Source organism: Merops nubicus, unplaced genomic scaffold (assembly GCF_000691845.1).
Source record: "Merops nubicus isolate BGI_N331 unplaced genomic scaffold, ASM69184v1 scaffold38120, whole genome shotgun sequence".
Lineage (NCBI taxonomy): Eukaryota > Metazoa > Chordata > Aves > Coraciiformes > Meropidae > Merops > Merops nubicus.
Genome location: NW_008581508.1, coordinates 1 through 12,298, shown reverse-complemented (window position 1 = coordinate 12,298; position 12,298 = coordinate 1). Strand labels below are relative to the sequence as shown.

Below are 12,298 nucleotides of genomic sequence, written 5' to 3'. Positions count from 1 at the left end.
CGGCTGCCACCCACCCACGCCTTGCCCCGGGAGAGCAGAGCTCAGCACGGGCTGGGGGCGGAACTGCCCGGGGACAGGAGTTTACGGGGCGGCTGGGGCCAGGCAAAGGATGTGACAACCCCGGGGTCACCCTGGTGTTCCCCACAGGAGCCACCTAGCTAGGTAGCACTGCCAGACCTGCAGCCTGGGCCTCTGGGCAAGTTTGGACCCAGGATGGCATGGGAATGGGACAGCAGAGGACTGGCCACAGCTGGGCTGCACAGCTGTAAGGATATACAGGCAAAGACAAGCCAGGGAAGTCCATGCTGTGAGAGCCTCCCTGGGCACTGCTACCGTACAGGCCTGGGTCAGGCATCACGGTCTGGGCTCCATGGTGGGGACAGCCCAGCACCACCGAGCTCCTCTCCCTATAGTTATGAAAGTCTCATCCACGGCACCAGGAGTCTCCTAGCCCTGTACATGGGTGCTAACATAGGAGCAAAAGCCAAGTGGAAACTAGCCAGATGAGGGACACCAGATACCCTTGCACCTTACTGGCATCAGTAGTGAGGATGCCCCACGGCAGCTCAGCAGCACGGTGCAGGTGTCCTGGCCTGGCAGCCCCCTCTACCCACTCAGCTGCAGTCCTATGCCCCAGGTCCTGCTCCCCTTACTTACTCTGTGGCATGCAAGGAGGATGAGGAGACAGCATGAAGTGACAGGGAAATGAGCTCATTAACCCTTCTGCTAATGGCTGTTCACGCTTCAAATGCTGGGGGTTAATTACCACTGACTCTGCTTATCTCACCAGGAGCCACTGACAGAGGAGAGTGGCTCCCAGGCAGCCATCTGCTGCCATGCTCCCTCTCAGCAAGGATGGGAAGGCAGGAACTCCCCCCTCAGTAGCCACAGGCCACCCTCCTTCACCCCCAGGTTGCCAGTGGCCAGGCATGGATCTCCAGAGCCTGAAGCCTGTTGGAGACCTGTGGCAACAAAATACTGTCCGGCCCAGGAATTGCCCCCATAGCTAGGACCAGATCTGCCTGAATCAGATCCTGCCTGGTGGGGACGCTAGGCCCAGCCTTCCCTTCTGTTCTGGGTGGGCAGCAGCTCACCCACTGCATATGGGGCCAGTGTGGGCTCCACACCTCTGCCAGATCAGATGAAGACTGGCACAGGCTGAAAACAGAACCTCTGATGGTCCCAGAGCCCATCACCCCACTGGCAGGGGGCAGGGCTAAGGAGCCTGGCTCCAGGCTGGCACAGTCCAGCTTGGTCCTCCCGCTTGGTGAAAAGGCTGGGAGGTGGTGGCCACGGTCCCCAAGAGCTCTCTGTGCCGCCTCCCTACAAGACAGATTTCTATGGCAACCTCAGCCCTGCAGATCCAGTGCCATGGAAACACAGAGTCAGGAGCAGAGCTGGACGTCTGTGGGCAAACAAGAGCTCCGACACCCGTTGCCCTGCAGAGAAGAGCACCCTGCCGTGGCGCCAGCGACGCCAAGGGACCCGCGCACCCGTCCCCCCGCGGCGCTCACCGCTGAAGTGCTGGCGGCAAACGCACGTGTAGCCCCCTTCCTTGCGGGTGCAGATCCCACCGTTCAGGCAGGGGTTGGAGTAGCAGAGGTTGATCTCCGTTTCGCAGTAGTCCCCCGTGAAGCCCTGCGGGCAGCGGCACCGCAGGCCGGCGATGGGGTGGATGGGCCGAAAGAGGGTGGAGGGGGAGGCGATGAAGGGGGCCGAGCTGTCGAACTTGAGGACAGAGATGCACTTCATGTAGTTCTGGCAGGGCTCCCGCAGGCAGACGTTGTCGTCGAAGGGCAGCACCTCCAGCATGGAGGCCCCCGTCAGCGCCATGCGCTTCATGTACAGCTGCTCCTGCAGCTCCTCCGAGCTGAAGTAGCGCCCGCCCCGCGGCGCCAGGGCCGAGAAGCTGACGTTGAGCACCGTGCCACCCACGTCCGTGTCGTTCTGGATGTTGAAGATGAAGACGTCCTCCTTGGGAGTCGCAAGCACGGTGGCCACCCCTTCCAGGAAGGTGGACAGCAGCGGGGAGAGGAAGCGCTCCTGCCACATGTTCTCCAGGCGCACCGTGATGCTGTTGGCCAGCATGTCCTCCGTGATGATGATCACCCGCAGGACGCACTGGGCTGTCACGCTGTGGATCCCGTCTGCGGGAGGGAACAGGGACATGCTGGAAGTCTTTGCCTGCTGCTCAGAGGGTCTCCCTTCTCCCACCCTGGAGCAGAGCCCTGCGCCCCGCAAAAGGCCCAAGTCCTTGGCCAAGGAAGCTTGGAGTCCCAGCCCCAGGGGCTAGCAGGGTGCCACCTGGGCTGGAAGGGGAGCAGCTGGTGTGGGTGCCCCTTCTCCCTCCTCTCAGGCACTGCACTGAGACAACTCTGAGGTTTCCTCCCTGTCCTGGATCTCGGCAGCAAACTGAGCTCCTGGGAACAAAGATGCTTGTGAGAATCGGGCAGAAGGAAGCCCCAGCAGGAGGCTGGGCAAACACAGGAGCCGATGCCAGGGCCCAGGGTGCTGCTTCCCTGCTGCGCCCTGTCTGCCTCCCCCACACTGCCTTTCCCTGCGCTCTCCTCCTGCCATTTCCTTCCTCTCTCCTCCAGGGTCTCCCAGGCTTCTGTGCTTGTCTCTCTGCCTTCCCCCTTCTCACCATCTGCTCTGCATGTCTTCCTTCCCTGGCCCATCTCTGGTTTGTTTAATTCTCTTTAATCTTTATTTTCCTTGGAAGCAAACTCATTCCTCTCGGGACCCTGCACCCCAGGAGCGATGTCCTGGGCATGAGCAGAGGAGCGTGCCTGCCTGCTCTCCCCCAGGACCTCGGCCACCAGCAGCATCTCATCCCACGCCAGGGATGCTCCGGTGCAGCAGCTCAGGCTGCAGGGGCACAGGCGGCGCAACACCAGCCCAGACAGCAGCACCCACCCCAGCAGCTATGTCATTTGGGGGCCCTGCCTCACCCCACCCACCCAGATCCCAGAAACCCAACAGACCCTACTACCTTGGAGGGGCATAACCTGCTGCAAATTAGGAAACACTGGCCAAGATGGGAGCTGGACAGATAGACAGATGTGACCATGTTCCTGATTCCTCCAGAAAACCCTGCTACAAGCACATGCAGAGACTTCAGTGAGACAGATTTTAACTACCCCAGCTGAGGACCTGCCAGGCAGCAAGCCCCAAACCTTGCTCAGATAAAACTCCCACCAGTCCCTTCAGACCACAACTATACCAGCCCTTTCCCCAGCCTTGCCACTTTGCACTGCCCAAATGGAAGCTGCCTGGCCCTTTGCTGCGGCTGTCGCTCTTCCCTCTCTCTGCCCAGGCAAAAGTTTGGGCAGTGGTTTAATTTTTCAGCTGTTAACTCTCCTTTCCACATGACCCCTGTCAGTGGCTTTTCCAGGAGGTATCCCACAAAGCAGCCTGCCAAAGACCCTCTCACTTAGGCCACCCCAGGCACCTTTGCTAGCAGCTTTGGACAGGGCACCCTAGGGGAGAAGCCTCCCTGCTGCTCCAGGACACCTCCTCTCTGCCAGTCCCCCTCTTTCTAGGCACCCTGCCCCCAGCACAGGCTCCAGCAGGCACAACCAGCCTTCAGCATGGCAAAGCAAGGACTGCAGCAACCTCTGTGGCCCCAGAATTGCTTGATGAGGCTCATTAAGAACCTCACTACTCCTGGTGAAATGCGTCAATCTGTCTTCCAGCCCATCACCAGCACCCCAAGATCAGTGCTCCTCCATTATTGGCAGCACACGGCTGTCACCTGCTGTTCCCATCTCCCACCTCTTGGCCTCTGAGAGCCTCAAACTCCCATGTTTCCTTGGAAACCTGGCTCTCCATCATCATACATCAACATTTACATCAGCACACCTTGATGGTAACTCCCAGGACTATCCCTGTGTACCAAGCCTGGCTGCAACATCTCTTGCATGTGATCAATGAATGGCATATGCAAGCCACCCCCTTCCCTGGGAACCCTGGGCTCTGCTGCCTGTGCCTCGCTGCAGGCAAGGCCACCCCAAAGATGGGAAAGGAGTTTGCTGCGACGCTTCCCTTTCCCCTGGCAGGTAAGTCAGCTCTGCAGTGACAACTTCATGCATCCTCTCCTGAGTATCAACATCAGGTTCAACACTCTGGGCCAAATTTAAACTGACATTGGAGATGAGCTTGTGAAAAGGTAGGCAGGAGGATGGATCTCACTTCAGGGGAAGAGCAGCTAAATCAAAGATGCCCTGAGTACCACTGAAGGCAGCCCCTCCTCTGCCTCACCTGTCCCCCAGCACACAGTGGGATGGGCAAACCAGCCGTCCAGAGGTGGGCTGGGCTCCCTCTGCCCCTTCGTGTCAGAGCCCAAAAGCTGAAGGACGAGCCTCAGCATCCCTGGCTGCCCACAGCCCGAGGCCAGCCACATGGGCTATGACCAAGCACACCGGCCTGACCACCCCATTCGAGGAGCCCCGCACGAGGTGCCACGCTCTGGTCTAACCCGCGGTGGCCCCAGAGAGACCCCAGCACATTACTGCTGTGAACCCAGGAGAGCTGCTTGTTCGCTCACACTCTGCAGCCTCTGCCCCCCGCTCGGCGTGGGTGCGACGCTGCTCTGTGCTGTTCAGGGCAAGGGGGACCCACAATCTCCCAGGTGACCCTGTCCTCAGCCCTGTGCCGCCACGCCTGCCCTGCCTGCCCTTCCGGGCGGCACTAACTGCACTGCACGTCTCCCGCACCGGGGCAGAACCCGGGTGCCTGCCCAAGCGAGCACTGCTACCGGGCAGATGAGCAGACCAGACCATTGCCACCGGGCAGCCCTGGCCAGCCCGTGCCGAGGCCCTGTGAAACCTGGCCAGACCCGGCCCGGCACTACTTCATCTCCTGCAACCCGGCGCATGGTAGCACAAAAGGCAGCAGGCGTCCCAGCACTCTGGCCAGCCCCAGCCCCGGCAAGGACCAGGGGTATAAACGCCACCCCTCGTCCCCCACCCACGTCCCAGCTCCCAGCCTCACGTGCACAGCTGCCTTTACTGTTCCTGCCTTCCCGCGGCTGCTGCGCTGCAAAGCCTTTTGATTTCCCTCAGCCCTGTTTGAAGTCTGCAGCGAAGGAGGATTTAAAGATTGAAACATCTCCCTTTTCCCTCTCTCTCTCTCTTCTACTCTTCAGAAGGTGAAAGATTTCTGGCGACCCTGCAAATTCCAGCGCAAGCGCCAGCCTGGGCGCTGGGGCTGGTGCTCTGGAGATAAGGCTCGTGCTGGGCTGGGGGAGCAGTGGTGCCAGAACACCCACTCAGGAGCTAATCTCCAGAGGAAACAGGGGTTGCTTCTCCCTGAAATCAAACTGCTCCCGCCCCATATGGAAGCAAGGTGAGAAACCACCCCTCTGCATGACACCGTGCCAGCTCTGACACGGAGGGCAGCATGAACAGAGGCTACCAAAAAGGTCCATCCAGCACCTGGCTGGACATGACAGGGACTGGGCTCAGTGCAAGGAATTGGCATCGTTACCTGTGTCTCCTTGAGGCACTTTTTCTCTGCAAGAGGCTCATGGGTTTCAAGATTACTCAGCCCTGGAGAGGCAGAAGTGAGGGGAAAACCTACAAGCCTGGCTCAGCCACACTTGGCATAAGATGCTCCCCAAGCCCCCAGCAGCCTGGCATCCCTCCGTGAGGAACCACCTGGATGCCACCACCTTGACACCAGCTCCTTTCTTGGTGGGAAGCTGTGCTGTGGGTGTGCCTGCTCCCTCTCCTCTCCCTCCGTGTCCCCTTGCAGTCTGCCTCTCTGGCCAAGGTGAGCGTGAGCCCAGTTCCATCCCAGCTGCCTCCCGCTCTCCTCTCTCCGGCTCTTGGTTCACCCGGAAGCAGCCGCCAGGCGCAGGGAAGGCTCTCACTCTCCCCAGGGGCTGCTCGGTGCCCGGCAGTAGCCAGGCAGACATCTGCCTGATTTATGGCTGTTATTAGGCCTTGGCTGATGTGATGCTGAGTCCTGGGGTGGGCCAGAGACCAGCAACGCCTCCCAGGAGCGAGGCAGCTGTGGCCAGGGAAGAAGGTGGGCTGCAGGGTGCCCGACGCCCTTGGCGTTGCCCAGTCCGCAGGATTGCCCAAGTGCCCCTGCCCTGGTTCCTCGCAGCAACATGGAGCCAGCCTGGCCCTGCTGCTCTCCTCTGCGAGCTCCCTCGGAACATGCTGTCCCACCACAACATCACACCCAGGGCTGCCTCCCCCCACAAGGGGAAGCAGATGGTCAAGAGAATGACCTGCTGCAAATGGGTGAGAAAAAAAAGAGCGGCTGAAAGAAAGCCCAAAGCTGGCTGGAGGCACTGACCCCCCTGGGAGGCATTTTAATCACGTATGCTCAGCCTTTCTGATTAAATCCAGGGGTTGGAGAGCTGGTGCCTGGTGAATATTCATGCAGCAGATCGAGGAGCCCTGGAAACTTGCCTACAGGGAAAGGATGGGGGAAAAGGGGCATGAGGGACTCTAACCCCATGCTGGGCAGCGCCAGGTCATCGAGTTTGCACTTCCAAGACTGACAATTACCAGCTTCAAAAGCAGTAAAGCCACAGAAGGAAGAACTCCAGCCACAGAGTGGGATAGGCAGCAGCCTCCGCCTGGGGGGTTGCAGTGTCAGACTGGGAATGGAGCTCCAGGCCTGTGCTGGAAACCTCTTGGGGGGAGCTGGGCTGCTGACTGCTGCCCAATGGTCTCCTGGGTCTGCCAGAGGAACCCTGTGCGCCCGTGCTGCCTGAGGCTCTCCAGATCCCTGGGGAGCAGCCCAACCCACCGTGCAGCACAAGGCATGGGCTCCAGCCAACACTCCCACCCCAAGAGCCTCAGAGTCACTGGCAGAACTTCCCCTTCTACTGCAAACATTTCAGCTTTCAGGCTCCCAGTGAGCTCCAGGGATCAGGAAGAAGGCAGCTGACCTCAAACAGCCTCTGACCCAGGAGGGGATGCACCCCTGTCCCTCACTTGGGGGGACCAGGAGCTTGGAAATAGGTCCCAGTACATCACCAGCTGTCCTCTTCTGAGTGGTAGAGCCAGTGTCTGAGAGCAAAAGCCACCACTCTGGCTGCAACACTGAGCAGACACAGGAATCCTTAAGTCTCCCACTCCTATTTCATGGTCACCACCTCCAGCTGTGATGGCCCAAACAGCAGAGGAAGCTCTTCAAAGTGGGCTCCTTGAGAGATAAGACATTGTTGCAAGTTGTGAAAGGCCAGGACAGCCCTGGGACCCTCCCCCAGCTTGAAAAGACAGCGTGGATGTGTTCAGACATTGGAGTAAGGAAAAAAGTGCCCCAGGAGGGTCTTCCCAGGTTTAGGTGAGATACCTTGGAAAAATGGGTGCCCTCACTAGAACAAGCTCCTGGGGTGCAGGCTGAGGGGAGCTGTGTACAAAGAGCTCAAGGGGAACAGGGCCAACACAGCAACCACAGCCAAGTGTGGCTGAGCTTCCACCCTTGCCACCAGCCCAGCAGCCTGGCCTAGTGAAAGCAGTCCACAATGGTTTAAAGTCGACATGATGTCAGTCTCCTAACATGCTCCCTATCACACTGTGCTGCTGGCCATGGACACAGCCCCTCCACGTCACTGTCCTGTATCCTCAGCAGGCAAGAGCAGTTTATAGCAGCCTTAGTTTATAGGTATGATCACATCTGGGATCAGCTGGGGTCAGTTTTGAGGCTGCCAGTCATCCTGGAAAGGCACTGGTCTGTGACAGCCCAAGTCTTCCCCACCTCCTTCAAGGGGGTGAACTGAGAACACACACAGCTCGCAGCCAGGCAAAGGGCCCCTTGCCTGGTCATAGAGCGGATCCAGCCCCCCTCTAAGGAGCATTAAAGCTCACATGCAGGCAGGGAAGCCGCTCCCTCCTCAGACGCTGACCCTCGCGCCACCCACGTAGGTGCTATTGTTGCCTTCCATCAGGAGGAAGCTGCTCTGGCACCACGCTGCACCTGGGCAAACAATGCAGCCAGGTCTGAAGGTCCTGGCCGCCGGCTCTGCAAACCCACCCGCCTGCCCTCCCCCTGCACACAGCAACAGCGTGGGGCCGGGGCTGCCAGCTGGGCGGGGGGCTTCCAACAATGAAGATGGAAAAACCGAACCAGCCCTCCACCTCCACAGCCAATATCAAAGCCAACAAAAGGCCCATTTTCCAGTGTCTCGCTTCCCTCCCCGGCTGGGCTCGTCCCCTTCCCTCCTCCCCGTCTCCCTTCCTGCTGGAAGATGACGACACTCTAATGGCAAGGGCCCCCTCGCCGGGAGGCAGCTCAACGCAGGACTTCGGGACGTGATTGTCTTCTGTCTTTGTGCAGGGTTAAGTGTGCAAGGAGGCAGGGCTTGCATAAACACGCTCGGGCAGAAGCTGGAAAGGTCAATACCACCCCCTCCCCTTCCCTCCTCCCCGTCTCCCTTCCTGCTGGAAGATGACGACACTCTAATGGCAAGGGCCCCCTCGCCGGGAGGCAGCTCAACGCAGGACTTCGGGACGTGATTGTCTTCTGTCTTTGTGCAGGGTTAAGTGTGCAAGGAGGCAGGGCTTGCATAAACACGCTCGGGCAGAAGCTGGAAAGGTCAATACCACCCCCCCATCTCCAGCCACCGGCATGCATGCACCTGCACCCGCTCTCAGCCAGCCCTGTGGTCACAATTAACCCCCAAAGAGCCCCAGTCCACGACAGGCTGGTGCTGGCCACGCAGGATTGCCCTGAACAGGCCTCCTCTGAAAGCCCTCGCTCCCTCTTTTGAAATAAATCTTCCTCTTGCTGAATAAGTCAGACAGAGAGAGGTAGAAAGGGAGAGTAGCTGGTAGCCAAGGGCCAGGGGAGCAACACGATTTACTGAACAGCTCCCCAAGCACCCTCAGTAGTTTGGTGCTTGGCCCCTCCAAAGAGGGCTCCTGCCCTCCCTCCCCCAGAGCCGTTCCTTGGTTCAGCAATGGACGGATGCCTCCATTTCAGATCACGCATCCGGAAGCAAAGAAAGGCTGATGGTGAAGGCAAAGCTCAGGCAGGAGGGAGCTCCAGGTCCAAACCCGACTTCCTCACAGACAAGCTTCAACATCCACCTTTGCCCTACCTTCATCTCAGCCAGAGGGGACCCCAACACTCCCCAGAGCCACCCCAGCAGCTACATTTGGATACTCCAGCAACACATACGATGTGAGAATTTTAAGCGCCGCGCTCTGAGGTTTGTCACAGCTGTCCCCTGCAACGCTAAGTTGGCTGCAGGAAGGTGGCACCAGGTTTTAGAAGCCACAGCACAAAGCGCAGGTGTCGGCAGCTGCCACAGCCGGAGGCTGGATGGGACCCCTGCCACAGCCGGAGTCTGGATGGAACCATTTGCTACCAGCAGACAGGGATTTGTAAGAGGGGTCCCTGCACATCGAATTCAATCCCACCCTTGCAGGCACAGCCAGGGTAGTGCTTGGTCTTGGCAGAAGAGCCACCTGGACTTGGGAGCGAGGAGGCGTGCCAGCCCCTGGGCCAGCAGCCTGGCCACCCTGGGAACCGACTGCTTGCCTGGCCAGCACCCTACAGCACACATCGCAGCCTTGCTGGTGATGGCACCTCCAAAGGTGCCTCACTCGCAGCTACAAGCGACCCTCGCAGCCGAGTAACGATGCTTTGTTCTTGCAGCCCACCCCTGGCCTCGGCCCGCTGACAGAGCGCTCCCCCACAGCACACCCCGCTCCCCAGCCCCTCCAGTGTCGTTCCCTGGTTGGATGGGACTCCTAATCCACATCCTGTTGCCAGTCCCCAACCCACCCTCCTTGATGCTGATCGGGCTCCCCGACAGGGACCATGCAGAGCCCCCCCAAAGGTACTGCACTGAAGGTTTAATGATTTTCACACCCTACCTGTAACAGTCACCAGCATGGAGGCCACGAGCGGACGGTTGTTGTCCAGTTTACGGCTCAGCCTCAACTCCCCGCTCGATTGATTTACAATCAACAAGTGCAGTTCGTTTCCCCGCTCAAAGTTGTAGAAGAGGCGGTCAGACACATCTGGGTCATAAGCTGGGACCTTCCCTATGACCCCTGAGGGGAAGGTGTTGGATTTATTGGACACGTAGTTATTGAACAGGATCTGGAAGTTCTTGAGAACGGGGCTGTTGTCATTCTGGTCAATGAGCCTGATGTGGACCATGGCTCTGCTGACCAGAGGGGCAGAGGTGGCCTGCACTACAATCACATACTCAGGTTTTGTCTCGTAATCCAGGTCTATCAAGGCTGTGAGCTCCCCAGAGAAAATGTCCATCTGGAATATCTCTGGGATGTTGCCTTCCACAATTTGATACATGATCTGAGCATTGGGTCCCTCATCTGGGTCAACAGCCGTGATTTGGGCCACGACAGAGCCTACTATGCTGTTCTCCTTTACCAAAACCTCAAACTCTTCAGCGGGAAAGACAGGAGCATTGTCATTCACATCCTGGATGGTAACCTGAATATGGACAGGAGTTCGCTGAGGAGGGATGCCCCTGTCCACGGCGTAGGCAGTCAGCTCGTAGACAGGAACGTTCTCCCGATCCAGCCTGCGGACAGTGCGAATGATCCCCGAGGTGGGCTCTATGGTGAAGTCTCCATCTCCATCCTCCCCATTCTGGAACGTGTACTGCACACGCCCGTTGGTGTGGGCATCCCGGTCAGTGGCAGAGATCTGGAGCACACTGGTGAAGGGAGGTGCATCCTCAGAGATCATGCCCTGGTAATGAGGGCTGACGAACTGGGGGGCGTTGTCATTAACATCATTCACCATAATTTCAACATACGTGGTGTCTGCTTTCTGTGGGATCCCATTGTCCTTAGCAGTAATAGCCAATGTATACGTGACCTGGTCTTCATAGTCCAGTTCTGCCTGTAGAGTGATGGCCCCGGAGTCTGGATCGATGCGAAACTGAGGGACGTTGTCTTCTAGGTAGTACGTGATGCGGGCGTTTTCCCCCATATCATCATCTGTGGCGCTGATCACCACCACGGTGCTGCCTACAGGCCGGTCCTCGTTGATACTTACAGAGTAGTGGGCACTCTGGAACACGGGCCGGTGTGTGTTGGCATCGGTGATGTTGATGTGAACGTGGCAATTGTCACGCAGAGTGCGATCAGAGGCCGTCACGGTGAGCACGTAGCGCCTCTCCTGCTTGTAGTCCAGCGGTAGAGACAGAGTGATGAGCCCCGTCCCGCCTTGCGTGCTGATGGAGAAGCGGTTCCGCGTGTTGCCTCCCGTGATCTGGTAGGTGATGGCACTGTTCACATCCCGGTCGACTGCTGTGACGCTGAGGACGCTGGTCCCCACAGCTGCATCCTCATTCAGGCGGATGAAATACTCCTTCTGGGTGAACTCGGGGCGGTTGTCATTGACATCCATCACAGTAATGGTGACACTGGCAGAGGCAGATAAAGACGGAGAGCCATGGTCCCGAGCCTCTACCCCAAAAAAATAGTGCTCAACTGACTCCCGGTCCAAGGGCCCGCTGACCGTGATCCACCCCGTGGCACTGTTTACCACAAAGGGTGTGTCAGCTGAGACCCCAGTCAGTTTGTACTCCAGGCGCGAGTTCTCGCCGTAGTCCGCGTCCACGGCCTGGATGTGGATGACAGAGTGGCCGAGGGGAGCGTTCTCCAGGACTGAGATTTGGAAAGGGGTACTGACAAAGATGGGGGCATGGTCATTGATATCCACCACCTGGATGCTGGCCATGCCAGTGTTGTTTGAGAGGGGAGGGCGCCCCGCATCCTGAGCCCGGATCCTCAGGGCATACTCTCGCTCCACCTCAAAATCCAGCGGGGCCACCACCTGTATCTCCCCAGTGACACTGTCTATGGAGAACTGGCCCCGGCTGTTCCCACTGATGATGTTGTAGTGGACCAGCGCATTGTTGTCCTTGTCCAGGTCCGTGGCGGTCACGCGCAGGATCTCGGTGTGGGGCCGTATGTCCTCCCTCACCTGGACGATGTAGCGCTTCTCGCTGAACTGAGGGGTGTTGTCGTTCTCGTCAAGGACCGTGATGTAGACCTTGACCATGGCAGAGCGGGGCCCCGGCTCCCTTCCCTGGTCGTTGGCCTCCACCACCAAGGAGTACCTCTCCATCTTCTCCCTGTCCACCGGCCCGCTGGTGGTGATGAGGCCGGAGCGGGGGTCGATCTCGAAGACGGCGTGGGCAGCCCGCTCGTTGACGAAGCGGTAGCGGATGTTGGCGTTGGGCGGCGAGTCGACGTCGGTGGCCCGCAGCTGAAGGATGGGGTACCCCTCCTCCACGTTCTCCCGGATGGTCTCGCGGTACTCGCCCTGCTCAAAGACGGGGTCGTGGTCG

The 12,298-nt window shown here is 58.9% G+C and overlaps 1 protein-coding gene across 1 annotated transcript; it reads right to left on the bottom strand.

The window, feature by feature from the left end:
• Positions 1-1,514: 1,514 nt before the first annotated feature.
• Positions 1,515-12,294, bottom strand: LOC103782471 (cadherin EGF LAG seven-pass G-type receptor 3-like; the record flags this gene model as incomplete). Its single annotated transcript, XM_008950244.1, has 2 exons — positions 1,515-2,147; positions 9,843-12,294. Coding segments are annotated over 2 exons (3,085 nt in total), but the record flags the coding sequence as incomplete, so codon positions are not given.
• Between the last annotated feature and the right edge of the window lie 4 nt (positions 12,295-12,298).